The sequence below is a fragment of the Saccopteryx leptura genome, chromosome 1 (genome assembly GCF_036850995.1).
Source record: "Saccopteryx leptura isolate mSacLep1 chromosome 1, mSacLep1_pri_phased_curated, whole genome shotgun sequence".
NCBI lineage: Eukaryota > Metazoa > Chordata > Mammalia > Chiroptera > Emballonuridae > Saccopteryx > Saccopteryx leptura.
The window spans coordinates 17,790,580-17,808,033 of NC_089503.1; the positions used below are offsets into that span (position 1 = coordinate 17,790,580).

Genomic DNA, 17,454 nt, shown 5'->3' on the forward strand with positions numbered 1-17,454 from the left:
TAGTTAGGTCTCTGATCATCAGACTTCTCAAAATCAGTTCTATACAGGTAAGTCAAAGGTTTAAAACCAATGGCTAGTCACTAACATGAAAGAAAAGAGTCTGGGATGATTTGGGACTCCCGGCTTGTCATACGGTGTTCTCACACTTTCCGACAAATGCTCTGCACCAGCATTTGGTCCATTACTCAGACAATCTGGGGACAGTTCAGACCCCGCCCCACTATGCCTTGCTATCTGTCGTACTCCCCACCTGGAACAATCTTTCTCTTTCACTTCTGCCTCAAGGTTGAGCTTTAAGACCATTTCTCTCTGAAGCCAATCTTGTATCTCCCACCCACAATAAAATTTCCCTTTCTGTGTTCTCCCAGTATTCTTTTCTGACAGTGCTATGCAGTCTTCAAATCCTGCTTTTTATTAAATTATACACGTACCAAACTGTTTTCCCCATTAGATGGGAAACACCTATAGGGCAGGGCCTGTGTATGGTTCTTCCAGGACAATGCTTATATTAAAAAGGCACTCCATAGGCCCTGGCCAGTTGGCTCAGCAGTAGAGCATCGGCCCGGCTTGTGGAAGTCCTGGGTTCGATTCCTGATGAGGGCACATAGGAGAAGCGCCCATCTGCTTCTCCACCCTTCCACCTCTCCTTCCTCTTTCTCTCTCTCTTCCCCTCCTGCAGTCAAGGCTCCATTGGAGCAAAGTTGGCCCAGGGGTGCTGAGGATGGCTCCATGGCCTCCTCCTCAGGCACTAGAATGGCTCTGGCCACAACGAAGCAATGCCCCAGATGGGCAGAGCATCACTCCCTAGTGGGCATGCCAGGTGGATCCTGGTAGGGCACATGCGGGAGTCTGTCTGCCTGACTGCCTCCCCATTTCTAACTTCGGAAGAATACAAAAAAAAAAAAAAGGAAAAAAACAGCCACTCCATAAATATTTGTTGAGGTGAAATATTCCAAGGAAAATACTCAAAGCACTGTTGACCAGTTCTCTATATCCACAAACAACTAATTATAAAACAAACTGAATTAGCAGTCTGTTAGACAAAAAGTTTTAATTTAACTTTAGAATATAGAAGGTTGGAATCTGCTCAGCATAGTCTCTTTTTTAAAGTCTTAAGCTCCTTTTCCTGCTTTGAGGTCCTGTCAGTAGGACCTCAAAATCCAATCCATAGGAATCATGATTATGCACAGAAAAAAGGACAAAGAACTTGTTAGCCTTGGAAAACTGAGGTTCATATGGGAGGATAGACTACCATAGTACAGCTGTAGCATCAGCTGTCCAATCATCTATCCAAAAATTAATCAAAGAATACCTGCATGATACCTGACCGCCAGGAAGACAACGTGTAAGTGATGAGGCTGACAAGTAAATCTATGCGGTTTACCTGTACAATATGACATATTCGTGCCCTTGTTTCCTGGAGAGTCTGTAAGCTGGTGTCACCCTTGTTATGGCAAGGAGAGACTTCAGAAGCAATGACAGTCTGTTGTACACTGTGTAGGAAACTTTGATTTCTTTATCACACCTGCAGAGCACACAGACACTATCAGCATTCTCCTATTCAATTAACATAAACAAAAAACAGAAATGTAATGAATACAGAGATAGTATGTTCCATCTACTGGCTGATATTAACTTGTTAACATTATTCATAAATTCTCACAGAACATAAACTGCTTGGCAGTCCAAATACACCACTCAGAGTATGACAGCCAGCAGAGATAGCTGCAAATTAAGCACTGGAACTGTATAAAATTAAACTTACCATTAAAACATACTCTGAACTAAAGGTGTAATTAGCAATTATATTAATGAAGGTGTAAACACAATTTCAATGTACCATCTTATGAGCTGTCTACTTTTATATATCTGTTTGATACTAAAATTTTAGACTATAACCTGGCGGGTGCTTCCTATTTTTTCATACCATATATATTTTTTACTAAAATTTTTCTTTTGATATGCTATTTCCTCAATTTTTCTCTATGTATAATCTTCTTAAAAACTGAAACTTCAGGCAGAAAATAAGCTAATCTGCCTTGAAAGAAAATGGAGGAGGGGAATAACATGCATTTTGAATCCATGACTAGCACGGTATAAAAAGGATTAGGGAGGGGAAATCTTATTGGATGTCTGCCACATAAAAACAGACAAACACAGAGTAGTCATGTTACAAGAGCTCCCAAGGGATTTAATCAGAGAACCCTCTGTACTCTGGGAAAACAACAAACCCTTTTGAGCTTTCCTTCTGCTTCTTTCCCTACTGGCTGAGTCTCTCTGGACTGATGCTCCCTCTGAAGGTCATCTCTGTGCCAGGGCTGGGAGCCGAGCATGAAGCAAATTGTAGCAAAGACCTACTGGTTTTGCTAAGTGAGCAAAACACCCTCAGTGACTGATAGCCCTGCTTTTCACATGACGTCATCTGCTTTATCCCCAGCTACCACAACCAAGGAACCTAAGACGGAGAACTTACTTTTCATTCATTTCAAGACACCAAATTTCTAGTTCCATGGAGTCTCCCTATAAATGGGACAAATGAGAGGTATTTCAATTTTATTTATTTATTTGTGACAGAGACAGAGAGAGGAACAGACAGACTGGAAGGGAGAGAGATGAGAAACATCAATTCTTTGTTGCAGCACCTCAGTTTCTCATTGATTGCTTTCTCATATGTGCCTTGACCAGGAGGCTACAGCAGACCGAGTGACTCAAGCCAGCAACCTTGGGTTCAAGCTGGTGAGCCTTGCTCAAACCAGATGAGCCCGCGCTCAAACTGGCGACCTCAGGGTTTTGAACCTGGGTCCTCTGCATCCCAGTCCGACACTCTATTCACTGCGCAACTGCCTGACCAGGCTATTTGTTTTTTTTTTTTAATTATCTTTCTTTTTTCTTATTACAAAGCACTATATAGTCACTATGAAATATATTGAAAGTATAAATAAGAAAAAAGAAAAAAGATAATTTATAACAAAATCAGCCACTTTTCTAAATATAGTGAGATCATACCATATATCCTATTTTTATCACCTAGTTTTTTATTAATAAATACAACATGGAATTTTCCTCATAATTAAAAATTCTCCATTATTTTTAATAGTTACATAGTGTTCCAAAACATGCCCATCATTTTATCGAATCAGTCCCTTCGTACTTGGACATCCAGGTTGTTCCCATTTTTTCACTACTACAAACATTATGATAAATAGTCTTGAGACTAAAGCTTTTCATATACCCTGAATTAATTTCTTAAGGAAGAAGAAATTTCCAGAATTCAAATTGATAGATCAAAGAGTATTCATGCTTCTAAGATTTGCTATGTTTGCTATGTACATCCAAACTGCTCTTCAACAAGATGAACTCTTCCAATGATGAAGAGAGCATTTCCCTCCAATTTTATAAGGGGTATTTTTAGGTGATATCCACAACTAAAGAATACCTTAACAAGCCTCTTACTTAAGTCCTTTCAGTTGTCTGATGTCTTTAGCCAGACTCTTCAGTTTTTCTCTCTATTCAGGCATGGCCAACATACGGCCCCCGGGCCGCATCCAGCCTGCGTAATGAGTTTATGCATTCTGCGATTAAATTTTTAATATTCTCTGCTACTTTAAAATCTCAGCTATTCAGCGTGACCAGGTGATGGCACAGTGGATGAAATGTAGGACTGGGATGCGGAAGACCCAGGTTCGAGACCCTGAGGTCGCCAGCTTGAGTGCAGGCTCATCTGGTTTGAGCAAAAGCTCACCAGCTTGAGCCCAAGGTCGCTGGCTTGAGCAGGGGGTTGCTCGGTCTTCTTGGGGCCCACGGTCAGGGCACATGTGGGGGGACAATCGATGAATAACTAGGGTGTTGCAACGCACAACGAAAGACTGATGATTGATACTTCCCATCTCTCTGTTCTTGTTTATCCCTGTCTATCCCTCTCTCTATCGGAAAAAAAAAAAAAAAAATCTCAGCTATTCAGAAGCAGAAGCATCTTTGATTATTGGAAATCGTGAGATATTTAAGAAGATAGTGATACGCGGAAAAGAATTGCGCGTGTGACTTATCTAGGGTTAACTTCCAATAATTGGTCGAATGGATTCGCAATACTTCTTTATTTTTTAAAAAAATTCCATTATAAAGATTTACACCTTTTGTACTCATCTGTACTCGATATGAACCTATGAACCGTTTGACATTTAGCGGCGATGTGAAACCCACATTATTTTAGGCGGAGTTTGCCAGTGCGCACCCAAGGTCAAACAATTCGTTATTTTTGTGGTCAAGTGTGCTGAATCAAGTGGCATTATAGCATAGACAATAGCTGCAGTTGATAAACTGAAAACGTGTCCAGGCTGTTTGTAAAACAAAATAATTGTTTTATTTGCGATATAACCCCTTCAAGCTCATTCTATTAATTAAATATTGTTTTGATTAATTGAGATACACTTTGGATATTCATACGGTATATAATTATATTTTTATTAAAATAATATTGTATATTAAAATTTATTTCCACTCACATTTATTCATAAACAAATTGCATAATAAAATTTTGTTTACTTAAATGAATCATTTTTGTATTTAACACTTTTTAATTTTAATATTTTGTCCAGCCCGTGAAAAAAGTTTTCTTTCTAATCTGGCCTGGGGGCGAAAACTGTTGGCCAGGCCTGTCTCTGTTACTCTGAACAGACTTAGTCTTAGTGGGTGGGAAAGAAAAAGAAAAGACTAACGACAGATTCCTTCAACCCTGTAACAGTCTGACTTAGTGAGGACAGTCACACACTTTTGAATCCAAGTAACCTTTTTACTCATCTGTTGGAAGAGAACATTCTTTTAGGTTTGAGAGTAAGCTTGGGTTAGTTTGTGGAATAGAGAACTGTATTTGTTCTAGATCAAATTTAAATAAGTATCCTTAATATATATCCTTTTCATTATATTGTCGTTTCAAAATGACATAATGAATTTGAATTCCCCACTATCCCCCCCCCCCCAAAAAAAAAAAATCAGGGGAAGACTGGATAACAGGAAGCATCCAAGACAAGTTGATATGGTTTCTCTGGGACCATCGGAACAGTCTGTACTCAGATTTCACAGGTGCCTGGGAGAGGAAGGAGTTGTAGAGACTCCTTTTGGACTCCCTATGAATCACAAAGGAAAATACTTTACAGTATAGACTGGCAATTCAATAAACAATAGAAAGTTTTGGTTTATTTGGTTCTAACGTTTCCACGAAATTAGTATTGACAACATTCATTCAACAAAATTCATTGAGAGCTTTCTTTGTGCCATCCCAGGCACTGTGTTAGGCACAGAGATGATTATTTACTTATATCCTGCCTCATTACAAAAAGAATTTGAAGACTTCCAAAGATAAATAAGATGTAGCATAGCTGCTGACCTCCAGAATAAAAGAAAGTATAAAGTATGAACAGGAACATGTAATAATCACCTCTCCCTCCAGAAGGAGGATTTTCTAGAGCATGTAAGTCTTGAGGGTAAGTAAGATAGAAACATGTCATATACAGATAATATATAAAGGTGAGGGTGACAAGCTTATTTCAGGTGATTGGAAGAATAAGTACAAAAGCCAAAGACTTCCTCAGAGAATTATGAGAAGGTCTGAGGAAAGGGGCAGGAAAGGGCGCAGCTGGAACCAGAGCCTGAAGAGCTTTAAGTAAAGACACCATCCTTACCTCAAGTAAGGCCACGACCTTACCTCAGAAGTCTTGAGTGAGATCTCCACACACATGGACCTCCCCACGGCAGGCAGCTGCCCGGCCAGTGCCTTCTTGGCTTCATGGGTAACCTCGGGGATGTCTTTGATAGCTAAATTGAACTGGGAAACAAAAGAGACTTTTCACTCACAGAAAACATTCTGAAAACAAAGTAGTTAAACTGTGTGCTGGGTAATGCAGGCTTTGCTTTGACTGATTCAAGACAATCCTTCACTTCCTCCTTCCCCCATCAGTTATCCTGCACCAAAGCCCCCAAACTCAGGTTGAAACTGCTAATGACCTAGGAAAAATATTAGTAACAATACATTTTTGTTTTCTAAAGACTAAGCTTTTCACCTAAAACAGAAAGCCAAGAACCAAATAAATCCAGGACTAACATTCAATGAACATATTTTCCAAGTGAATGAAGCAAACAAAATTAGACATTTTAATGTTATGGTTAAGTAATACTATAAACAATATCTTCAGTCACCACACTGTGATTCCCTGTAACTAACACCGCAGTGCACCCTTTAGCAAAGAATAGGAATTTTACCCAGTCTGAACCCGTTGGGGATGAAGATGAACGAGTACAAATCTTCTCGCCAAGTCGAGCCTGGACAATCACTTGAACAGTCTAAAAAGAAAAAACAAAACAAAAACAAACAAATGCCAAAAAAATCAAAGATGAAAAATCTTAAATTGATCTGGCTCTTCCTGATGAGGGTTAAAACCCTTCCAAAGCAGGGTTAAAAAGATGCCAATAATTATAACTTAAGACGTTAGGAACTTAAGACGTTCAAGAACAGAGAAATAAAACACTACACAAAAAGAATACTGTAGTCCTGAGGACACAGTGTCAGCTAATTAGAGGAATCCGAGTTTGAGACTTGGAATCTGTAATGTCCTCACGTGTGGCAGAAGGCAAGCTGCACGTGGCAGCTCTGACTTTCATAGAGAAACAAGTCCAACAGTAGGTGTAAAACTTCACTGTCACACACTTATGTAATGATAGTAGGTTTAAACCAAGGATTCTACAATTATTCATATCTCTTGGCCCATATGGCAAATGTCTTCCAACTAACTTTACAACCATAATCTACTGCATGAATTGTTCTTACATGGCAATGTTTGAGAGGAAGCAGCAACGGAGGTGGAAATGATATTTAGCTTTAGGAAAACGTAACTTCTAAAGTATTCAAAATTCAGTTTTAATTCCTCATTTACCCAGAATGGAACAACAAATGAAATCAGACGTTTCCAAGTTGCGTGATGCTTAGGGAAAGACGCCCAAAGCGCTGTCCATTCCAGTCCACCGTCTTTGTTCCCACCCCAAGGGAACAGACTGTGCCAGTAACCTGGCATAACAGCTTGACATTTCTTGCAAAATAAAAATCCTTTTTGAACAAATAGCTGTGGAAAATTGGAAGTGATTCTTAGTTACACCCCCAGTACCACCCCCAAACCTCACAGTTTGGTTTACAACAGACAGAAGTATCCATTAGAATGGGCAAGCTGCAAGCTGTCATGCTATATTTCCAAAAAGGGAGAAGCACGGAAGTTATTTCCAACAGTTCTCGGCTCAAGAGAATGGATATGTTACCTTGAGGGCAAAAAACTTAATGAACTTGTCCAGGTCCTTTCTGTCCTGGGAATTGAGATCAGTTTCCATTGCCTATGGAAATCTAAAACAGAAAACAAATGTTGAAAAATTTGACTGTCTTTAAAAAGGGATTGCCACATCGAAGCATACAGAGATGGTATTGTCTACAAGCTGTATGAATAGTCACGTGGGAGGGAAAGAAAATTCCCCTCTCACTGAAGATACCAAAGTGGAAAATATTAAATTAAGGTACTACCTTTTGAGGAAAATAACTTCTATACAAAGAGCTAAATCTAGGAACCTAAGTAGTGGATGAAGACAGCCATTTTACCTGAACCTGAATCTTTGAGCTTTAAATATAACTTATGTATTTATGTTTTATTAGTCAGCATATTGAGAACTAAGTTTTAATGAGACAAAAACTTAGTTAAAACGTGAGTTAATTTACATACCTTCAAAAGGCCACTAAATCAATTTAACTTTGGGGAAGTTTATGGACCTTTCTGAGAATCTCATGGCAAGAGAAGCCCTTTCTCCAGAAAAATGCACATATATGGAAACATCTGGCTGCAACTGCAGGGAGTACATGGACTTCCTGGAGCATACTCCCAGGTTGAACTAGTTTGAAATGGGGCTGTGAAGGAAAACCCTTAGGGAGAGAAGGGCTTGATTTATATCAAGAGGTATAAGCAACAGAAAGCAAAATGGCTTTGGAATGATTAAGTACTCCAGTTTCTCAGAGGATTGTGTATAGATGGGGAAGTAGTATGGCTGGCTGGGGCCAGACCATGAGTCTTAAATGCAATGCTAGATCCTGATCTGCACCTAGTACACCAGAAATGGCAGCCCCCTCAAGGCTTTTGAGGAGAGGAAGTAACAGGCTAGTCTCATCTGAATGGTGCTTTAGAAAGACAACCCTGCTGGGTGTTGTACAATAGTTTTGAATATAAAAAGCAGGAAAACCAATAGGGTTCTTGTCAATAACTCGGGCTTGGGGGCAAGGCTAAAACTCTAGTTATAGACATGATTTGGAAATAGTATGAATGGAAGATATTTTAAAGGAAGAGCTGAAAAGTTTTAAGGATTGACTGCAAAAAGTTTAATAGGGTTTCAGCTAACAAAAACAGGGAAGCCAGAGTTAAGAACTAGTTTTAAGGAAAAGTGTAAACAAAAGAAGAGTTGAAATAGGAAGTAATGTGTATAAGTGTATAAAAACAAAAACCAAACCCTATTTTTTTTTAACAATTGATAGTCAATTTATCAAAAAGACTAATTTAAGCATCTACAATGGTGACTTCAACCTCAACTCCTGGCTTAATACTGATGGAAGTAATCTGTTTAACAATCTCGGAAGGGCTGTGCAAGTCACTGAGTTGCTTGTGGATACTCATCTGAAACCGATTCCAAGTCTTAGAACCCTCCCCACAGGGAGTTTTTCTCGTTGAGATTCTGAGTGTCTTGGTAGGCATCCAAACTGGTCCTTACGCTTTGAGATTCTTTTTTCTTTGCATCTCTGATCATTTTTTTTTTTTTTTTGTATTTTTCTGAAGTTGGAAACAGGGAGGCAGTCAGACTCCTGCATGCACCAGACTCGGATCCACTTGGGCACGCCCATCAGGGGGCGCTGCTCTGTTGCAACCAGAGCCATTCTAGCGCCTGAGGCAGAGGCCACAGAGCCACCCTCAGCACCCGGGCCAACCTTGCTCCAATGGAGCCTTGGCTGTGGGAGGGGAAGAGAGAGACAGAGAGGAAGGAGAGAGGGAAGGGTGGAGAAGCAGATGGGCGCTTCTCCAGTGTGCCTTGGCCGGGAATCAAACCCGGGACTCTTGCACACCAGGCCGATGCTCTACCACTGAGCCAACTGGCCAGGGCCTCATTTTTTTATTTTAAAGATCTCTCTCGCCTGACCAGGCGGTGGCGCAATGAATAGAGCGTTGGACTGGGATGCTGAGGACCCAGGTCTGAGACCCCAAGGTCGCCAGCTTGAGTGCGGGCTCATCTGATTTGAGCAAAAGCTCACCAGCTTGAGCCCAAGGTCGCTGGCCTCTATTATACACCTTCTCTAAAGACTTTATACTGAGGCTGGTTAGAGTAATTCTAATCTGGTAACTTGCCTGGAGACCTCTGGATCCAGAGGTCTTTCTGTATTTTTAAAAGCCATGTGGGCCCTGGCCGGTTGGCTCAGCGGTAGAGCGTCGGCCTAGCGTGCGGAGGACCCAGGTTCGATTCCCGGCCAGGGCACACAGGAGAAGCGCCCATTTGCTTCTCCACCCCTCCGCCGCGCTTTCCTCTCTGTCTCTCTCTTCCCCTCCCGCAGCCAAGGCTCCATTGGAGCAAAGATGGCCCGGGCGCTGGGGATGGCTCTGTGGCCTCTGCCTCAGGCGCTCGAGTGGCTCTGGTCGCAACATGGCGACGCCCAGGATGGGCAGAGCATCGCCCCTGGTGGGCAGAGCGTCGCCCCTGGTGGGCGTGCCGGGTGGATCCCGGTCGGGCGCATGCGGGAGTCTGTCTGTCTCTCCCTGTTTCCAGCTTCAGAAAAGTGAAAGAAAAAAAAAAAAAAAAGCCATGTGCTGGTGAAGCTTCCTGACCTACTCATTCCTCAGAGAGAGCAAACAGCAGTGAGTCAGGTGCAGCAGTGGGTGAGACACAGCTCCGCTGCAGCTGCAAAGGCATCTTCCTCAAAGAGCTCACTATGTGTCGAGGTATAACTTACATGTAGTGAAGTGGAAAAATCTTGGGGAGACAGCTCAATAAATATTTTTATATGTATATACCCTTATAACTGCAATCCAGACCAAGTTTTAGAACATTTCCAATAACCCAGAAGGCTCCTGTGTCCCCTGGTCAGTAAACCCACCAAAAGGTAATCATTACTCTGACCTCTATTACCATAAATTAGTTTTGTCTTTTGTGAATTTCATATTTTAAAATAATTTAAAAAAAATTTTTTTTTTTTTTTTTTGTATTTTTCTGAAGCTGGAAACGGGGAGGCAGACAGACTCCCGCATGCACCCGACCGGGATCCACCCGGCACGCCCACCAGGGGGCGATGCTCTGCCCATCTGGGGCTTCGCTCTGTCACAACCAGAGCCATTCTAGCGCCTGGCAGGGGTCGTCAAACTTTTTATAAAAACCGCCCACTTTTGCAGTGCTGGTAGACCTGGTCCCTACCGCCCACTAGTGGGCGTTCCAGCTTTCATGATGGGCCAATCGCAGCGCTGTTTGGTTGCACGGTAGGGACCAGGTTGACCAGCACTGCAAAAGTGGGCAGTTTTTATAAAAAGTTTGACGACCCCTGGAAGGAGCCATCCCCAGCGCCTGGGCCATCTTTTGCTCCAATGGAGCCTCAGCTGCGGGAGGGGAAGAGAGAGACAGAGAGGAAGGAGAGGGGGAAGGGTGGAGAAGCAGATGGGCGCTTCTCCTATGTGCCCTGGCCGGGAATCGAACCCGGGACTCCTGCACGCCAGGCCGACGCTCTACCACTGAGCCAACCAGCCAGGGCAAAACAAAAAATTTTTTTTTTTAAGACGATTCATTTTAGAGAGAAGAGAGAGAAAGAGAAGGGGGGAGGAGCAGGGAGCATCAGCTCCCATATGTGCCTTCCCCAGGTAAGCCCAGGGCTTTGAATCAGCGACCTCAGCATTCCAGGTCAATTTATCCACTGCACCACCACAGGTCAGGCCATTTTTAAAATAATTTCTTATTTACTGATTTGAGAGAAAGAGAGAGACATGAACATGGATTTGTTCCTGTATGTGCCCTGCCTGAAGACCAAACCGGCAAACTCTGCACTTTGGGTCCACGCTCTACCCAACCTAGCTACCGGCCAGGCTATTTTGAATTTCTTATAAATGGAATCAAATAGCATTAACTCTTTTGTGCGTAGCTTTCTTTACTCAACATTATGTCTTTAAGATTCACTTATAATTCTACACGTAGCAATTTATTATTTTTCATTGTTTTTTAAGTGAGAGGAGGGGAGATAGACTCCCGCACATGCCCCGACCAGGATCCACTTGGCAACCCCCATCTGGGGTTGCTGCTCAAATCAACCAAGCTATCCTCAGTGCCCGGGGTGGAAGCTCCAACCAATAGAACCACTGGCCGTGAGAGGGGAAGAGAGAGAAGGGAGCGAAAGGGGGTGAGGGGAGAAGCAGATGGTTACTTCTCATGTGTGTTCTGACTGGAGATCAAGCTCAGGAAGTCTGCATGCTGGGCTGCCACTCTATCCACTGAGCAAACCGGCCAAGGCCAACTATTATATTCTTGCACCAAGTCGTCTGGTGGACATAAACACTCACTGCTATTAGACATAAAGGCAGTAGTGCTAATGATGGGTGATAGAGTATACAAATGTGAAGCTTTTTTAATTTTATTTTTTATTTTAAAGATCTCTCTTGCCTGACCAGGTGGTGGTGCAATGGATAGAGCATCGGACTGGGATGCCGAGGACCCAGGTTCGAGACGCCGAGGTCGCCAGCTTGAGCGCAGGCTCATCTGGTTTGAGCAAAAGCTCACCAGCTTGAGCCCAAGGTCGCTGGCTCGAGCAAAGGGTCCCTCAGTCTGCTGAAGGCCCACGGTCAAGGCACATATGAGAAAGCAATCAATGAACAACTAAGGTGTCGCAATGCGCAATGAAAAGCTAATGATTGATGCTTCTCATCTCTCCGTTCCTGTCTGTCTGTCCCTGTCTATCCCTCTCTCTGTCTCTGGAAAAAAAAAAAAAAAAGATCTTTCTCTCTCTTTTTTTAAAGATTTTATTTATTCATTTTAGAGAGGGGAGAGGGAGAGTGAGAGAAGGGAAGAGGAACAGAAAGCATCAACTCCCGTATGTGCCTTGACCAGGGAAGCCCAGGGTTTCAAACTGGCAACTTCAGTGTTCCAGGTTGATCCTTTATCCACTGCGCCACCACAGGTCAGGCCTGAAGCTTTTTAAAAAAGATTTTATTTATTGATTTTACAGAGAAGGGGAGGAGGAACCAGAAGTATCAACTCATAGTTGCTCTACTTTAGTTGTTCATTGGTTGCTTGTCATATGAAGGCAGGCAAGTCCGAGATTTTGAACCGGCAACCTCAGCATTCCAGAATGATACTCTATATCTGGGCTACCATAAGTTAGGCAAAATATTTAAGCTTTAATAGACACCACTGTACAGTTTCCAGAATCTGCACCAATATATATCATTATTATAAGTATCTTTTTTTTAATGTGTGTGACAAAGACAGAGAGGGACAGATAGGAAGGGAGAGAGATGAGAAGCACCAATTCTTCGTTGCGACACCTTAGTTCAGTGGTTCTCAACCTTTCTAATGTCATGACCCCGCAATACCGTTCCTCATGTTGCGGTAACTCCAAACCAAAAAATAATTTTGGTGGCTACTTCATAACTGTAATTTTGCTACAGTTATGATTCGGAATGTAAATATCTGATATGCATTATGTATTTTCCGATGGCTTTAGGCAACCCCGCTGGGGTTGCGACCCACAGGTTGAGAACCACTGCCTTAGTTGTTCTTTGATTGCTTTCTCATATGTGCCTTGACTGGGGGGCTACAGCAGACTGAGTGACCACTTGCTCAAGCTAGCAACCTTGGGCTCAAGATGGTGAGCCTTGTTCAAACCAGATGAGCCCATGCTCAAGCCAGTAACTGTGGGGTTTCAAACCTGGGTCCTCTGCATCCCAGTCTGACGCTCTATCCACTGTGCCACCACCTGGTCAGGCTATAAGGATCTTGTTGAATACATTCTGCAAATATCTTCTCCCAGTTTGTGGCTTGTCTTTCTTACGAAAGTTTTCTTTTTCATGACAGTCTGCATATACTACTAATGGACAATGGCCAGACTACATATATAAATAGAACTCTAAGCAACAACCTGCAGAAACCAGCCCAGGAAGCCAATCTAGTATCTCCACTAACTAGTCTAAGAAGTCAACTTACACCTGACCTGTGGTGGCTCAATGGATAAAGCGTCAACCTGGAACACGGAAGTTGCTGGTTCAAAGTCCTGGGTTTGCCCTGTCAAGGCATGTATGACAAGTACACAATGAACTGAAGTGAAGCAACTATGAGTTGATGCTTCTCTCTATTTCCCTCTCTCTGTAAAATCAAAAAATAAAATCTTAAAAAAAAAAAGACATTCTTATATCACTCGGATTTCATTTCTGTGATTTACTGGCTCGGCAGCAATAGGCAACTTGAACCTGGCTTGTTCTGGTAAAATTTAGAACCAACCACAGAAAGACAAATATGTATCCCTAACCAATCACACAGGGTGCCCACACTTGTAGTTAGGCTGCCTACAGCTTCTCCATTCCGTTAAACCCAAGTGAGGCCATACCTGAAGCCTTCCCTTTTTTCCTACTATCATGCTCCCCACTGGTCTACCTGCCTTTGAGTCTCCGCTATGATAAGCTCTGAATGGCCTTTACCTGTTCTCATTTGGGTGGTCTTTATTTCAACATTAAAAACAGCCTTATGAGGTGTAACTGACAATAAGCAACATACTGTAAGATTTAATAAGTTCTGACATCACTGTAAACCATCACTACAGAACAGCAGAAATACCCGTTACCCCCCAGTTTCTTCATGTCCCTTTGTAATCCCCTCATCCAGCCCCTCCTCATTCCTCCATCCCTATGCAACCTCTGATAAGCTCTCTACACCCTAGTACAGATTGCTATCCAAATTTCCTAGAGTTTTCTGTAAATTATATCACGCAGTATGTATTCTTTGGCTTCTTTCACTCAGCATTACTCTGTGCTTCATCCATGTTGTATATTCTCTGTTGATAGCTCATTTCTTTTTGTTGCTGAGGAGTATCCTCCTAGGGAGTCTTTTGAAGATCAGTGCTGCTTGATTTTATTTAGTCCAACTTATTAACCTTTTGTATGATGGTAAGCGATTTTTTAACTGATCTCAAAGTCATGAAAATATTCTTCCACTTTTTCTTCTAGAAACATCGTTATCTTTAACATTTAGATTCATAAGCCATTGCAAAGTAATTTTTATATGTGGTTTCAGTTCAGGATTGACCATTATTTTTAGCAAATCAGTTTAGTTTTATTTAATAGGTTGAGTTAGAAACATTTAAAGATCTATCTGATAATGCTAAGTCTGAGATTAATGAAAGAAGTTAAGATTGAGGTTTGACTCATCAGTGGTGGCATAGTGGATAGAGCATCAACCTGGGACGCTGAGGTCTCAGGTCTGAGACCCTGAGGTTGTTGGCTTGAGTGCAGGCTCATCCAATTTGAGCGAGGGCTTGCCAGCTTGAGTGTGGGGTCACTGGCTTGAGCCCAAGGTTACTAGCTTGAGCTAGGAGTCACTGGCTCAGCTGGAGCCCCCCAGTCACGGTATGTATGAAAAGTAATCAATGAACAACTAGAGTGGTGCAACTACAATTTATGCTTCTCAATTATTCATCTCTTCTGTAATAAAGTATAAAGAATGTTAAAAGCAAAATAAACATTTAAAAATAAAGTTTTAGGTATTTCTAGGCATTACTGAGATTAAATAACTTTTCTCCAGATAACAACTGCAGAGTATTGGGAATGCAGCTTATTGAGTAGGTTCAATAAATTCTACAGTGGGTGCTTTTTCTAAGTAATTAAAAATATCCTTGAAAAATCAGTTATATAGTAGGACTTGAGTCATCGAAAGCTCTAAAGTTAATGTCTTAGGTTATTTTTTGCATTTAGGGAATAGATACCCTCCGAGTCATGGAGGATATAAGCTAATGCAACTGGGTGATGGGGGCAGAAAAGACAATGGAAAAAAAGAGATGTACTGCCCCCATGTCCAACAGTACAGTTCTGGTACACTTATTATGATAGGGTTCCACTGTGTTCAGCTGATTTAGTCTTTATTTATATTTTTTTAATTTTTATTTATTTATTTTTTTACAGAGACAGAGAGGGAGTCAGAGGGATTGACAGGGACAGACAGACAGGAATGGAGACAGATGAGAAGCATCAATGATTAGTTTTTCATTGAGCGTTGCGACTTCTTAGTTGTTCATTGATTGCTTTCTCATATGTGCCTTGATCGCGGGCCTTCAGCAGACTGAGTAACCCCTTGCTGGAGCCAGCGACCCTGGGTCCAAGCTGGTGAGCTTTTTGCTCAAGCCAGATGAGCCCACGCTCAAGCTGGCGACCTTGGGGTCTCGAACCTGGGTCCTCCCACATCCCAGTCCAACGCTCTATCCACTGCGCCACCGCCTGGTCAGGCTGATTTAGTCTTTAAATAAGACACTATAATTTAGAATGTTTAGTAGCTGAAATCTGCAATTTTTGCTTCAATTTTAATAACCATTCCCTTTTTTTTTTTTTTTTCTGAAGTGAGAAGCAGGGAGACAGAGACAGATTTCTACATGCGCCCAAACAGGATCCACCTGGCAAGTCCACTAGGGGCCATGCTTGCCCATCTGGGGCATTGTTCTGTTGCAACCAGAGCCACTGTAGTACCTCAGGCAGAGGCCATGGAGCCATCCTCAGCATTCGGGGCCAACTTTGCTCCAATGGAGCCTTGGCTGCGGGAGGAGATGAGAAAGAGAAAGAGAGGGAGAGAGAAAGGAGAGGGAGAAGGGTGAAGAAGCAGATGGTTGCTTCTCCTGTGTGACCTGACTGGGAATTGAACCCAGGACTTTCACACGCTGGGCCCACACTCTATCACTGAGCCAACTGGCCTAATAACCAATCTTTTTTTTTTTTTTCTTTCATTTTTCCGAAGCTGGAAACGGGGAGGCAGTCAGACAGACTCCCGCATGCGCCTGACCGGGATCCACTCGGCATGCCCACCAGGGGACCATGCTCTGCCCCTCTGGGGCGTCACTCTGTTGCATCCAGAGCCATTCTAGCGCCTGCGGCAGAGGCCACAGAGCCATCCTCAGTGCCCGGGCCAACTTTGCTAAAATGGAGCCTCGGCTGCAGGAGCGGAAGAGAGAGACAGAGAGGAAGGAGAGGGGGAGGGGTGGAGAAGCAAATGGGCGCTTCTCCTGTGTGCCCTGGCCGGGAACTGAACCCAGGACTCCTGCACGCCAGGCCGATGCTCTACCGCTGAACCAATCGGTCAGGGCCTAATAACCACTCTTGAGGAAAAAAAATACAGGAACTGTTAGGTGTTAAGTATGGTAATGGAAAAACCCAGTGGTTTGCTAATTTTATTAAATGTAAATCTCAAAAGTTGTCATAGTCTTAATTTTTTTTTGAAAGAGACACACAGAAAGAACAAGAGAGATGAGAAGCATCAACTCGTACGTAGTTGCATCACTTTTAGTTGTTCATTGATTTCTTCTCAAACATGCCTTACAGGGGTGGGGGTGCTCCAGCTGATCAGTGACTGACCCATTGCTCAAGCCAGCAACCTTGGGCTTCAAGCCAGTGACCATGGGATCATTTTGATGATCTCATGCTCAAGTTGGCAACCTCAGGGTTTTGAACCTGGGACTTAGTATCCCAGGTCAATGCTCTATCCATTGCATCACCACTGGTCAGGCCATAGCCTTCTTAATTTTATACCCAAAAGGGTACAATTTAGAAGCAGTATATAAATTTATATGCATCTTACTACACAAATCAGTATGTCACACTTGCTCCAGTACTTATTCATCATCTACTGTATATTAAAGATATTAACTCAGGCCCTGGCCGGTTGGCTCAGTGGTAGAATATCGACTGGGCATATGGATGTCCTGGGTTCAATTCCCAGTCAGGGCACAGAGAAGGGACCATTTGCTTCTCCACCCCTCCTCCAACTCCTCCTCTCTCTTCCCCTTCGGCAGCCAGGAATCTGCAGGCTGGGTTGGTTCCAGCAAGCACATCACCCAAGGCACTGAGGATGGCTTCCTAAAGCCTCCACCTCAGGAGCTAAAAATAGCTGAGTTGTGACCATGGCCCCAGATGAGCAGAGCATGGGTCCTCGAAGGGGGTTGCCATGAGGATCCTGGTCTGGTGATCACGGGAGTCTATCTCCCCTCCTCTCACTTGAAAAAAAAATTGCTTTTAAAGAAAAAAAAAATAAAGATATTAACTCAGGGTTCCATTCTACAGAAGACTTCTGGTGAAAACAAAAAAACTTGTAATTTAGTTGGAGCCACAATACCCACACATGAAAAGAACACTCATAAAAAACAAACAAAGTTAATTTAGTGCA

At 42.7% G+C, this 17,454-nt stretch overlaps 1 protein-coding gene and 1 pseudogene across 10 annotated transcripts in view; both read right to left on the reverse strand.

The window, feature by feature from the left end:
• ATG13 (autophagy related 13) overlaps window positions 1–17,454 on the reverse strand; it is a 38,803-nt gene that overhangs the window by 20,222 nt on the left and 1,127 nt on the right. For all 10 annotated transcript variants that reach the window (XM_066362132.1, XM_066362113.1, XM_066362085.1 and 7 more), the window contains 5 exons: window positions 7,303–7,384; window positions 6,256–6,336; window positions 5,702–5,821; window positions 2,474–2,520; window positions 1,385–1,525 (listed from right to left, as the gene is read on the reverse strand). In XM_066362132.1, coding sequence (XP_066218229.1) covers window positions 1,385–1,525; window positions 2,474–2,520; window positions 5,702–5,821; window positions 6,256–6,336; window positions 7,303–7,371 — 458 coding nt within the window. In that variant the 5' untranslated portion in view covers window positions 7,372–7,384. The remainder of the gene's footprint in view (window positions 1–1,384; window positions 1,526–2,473; window positions 2,521–5,701; window positions 5,822–6,255; window positions 6,337–7,302; window positions 7,385–17,454) is intronic.
• On the reverse strand, window positions 8,577–9,463 carry LOC136388701 (small ribosomal subunit protein uS10-like; annotated as a pseudogene).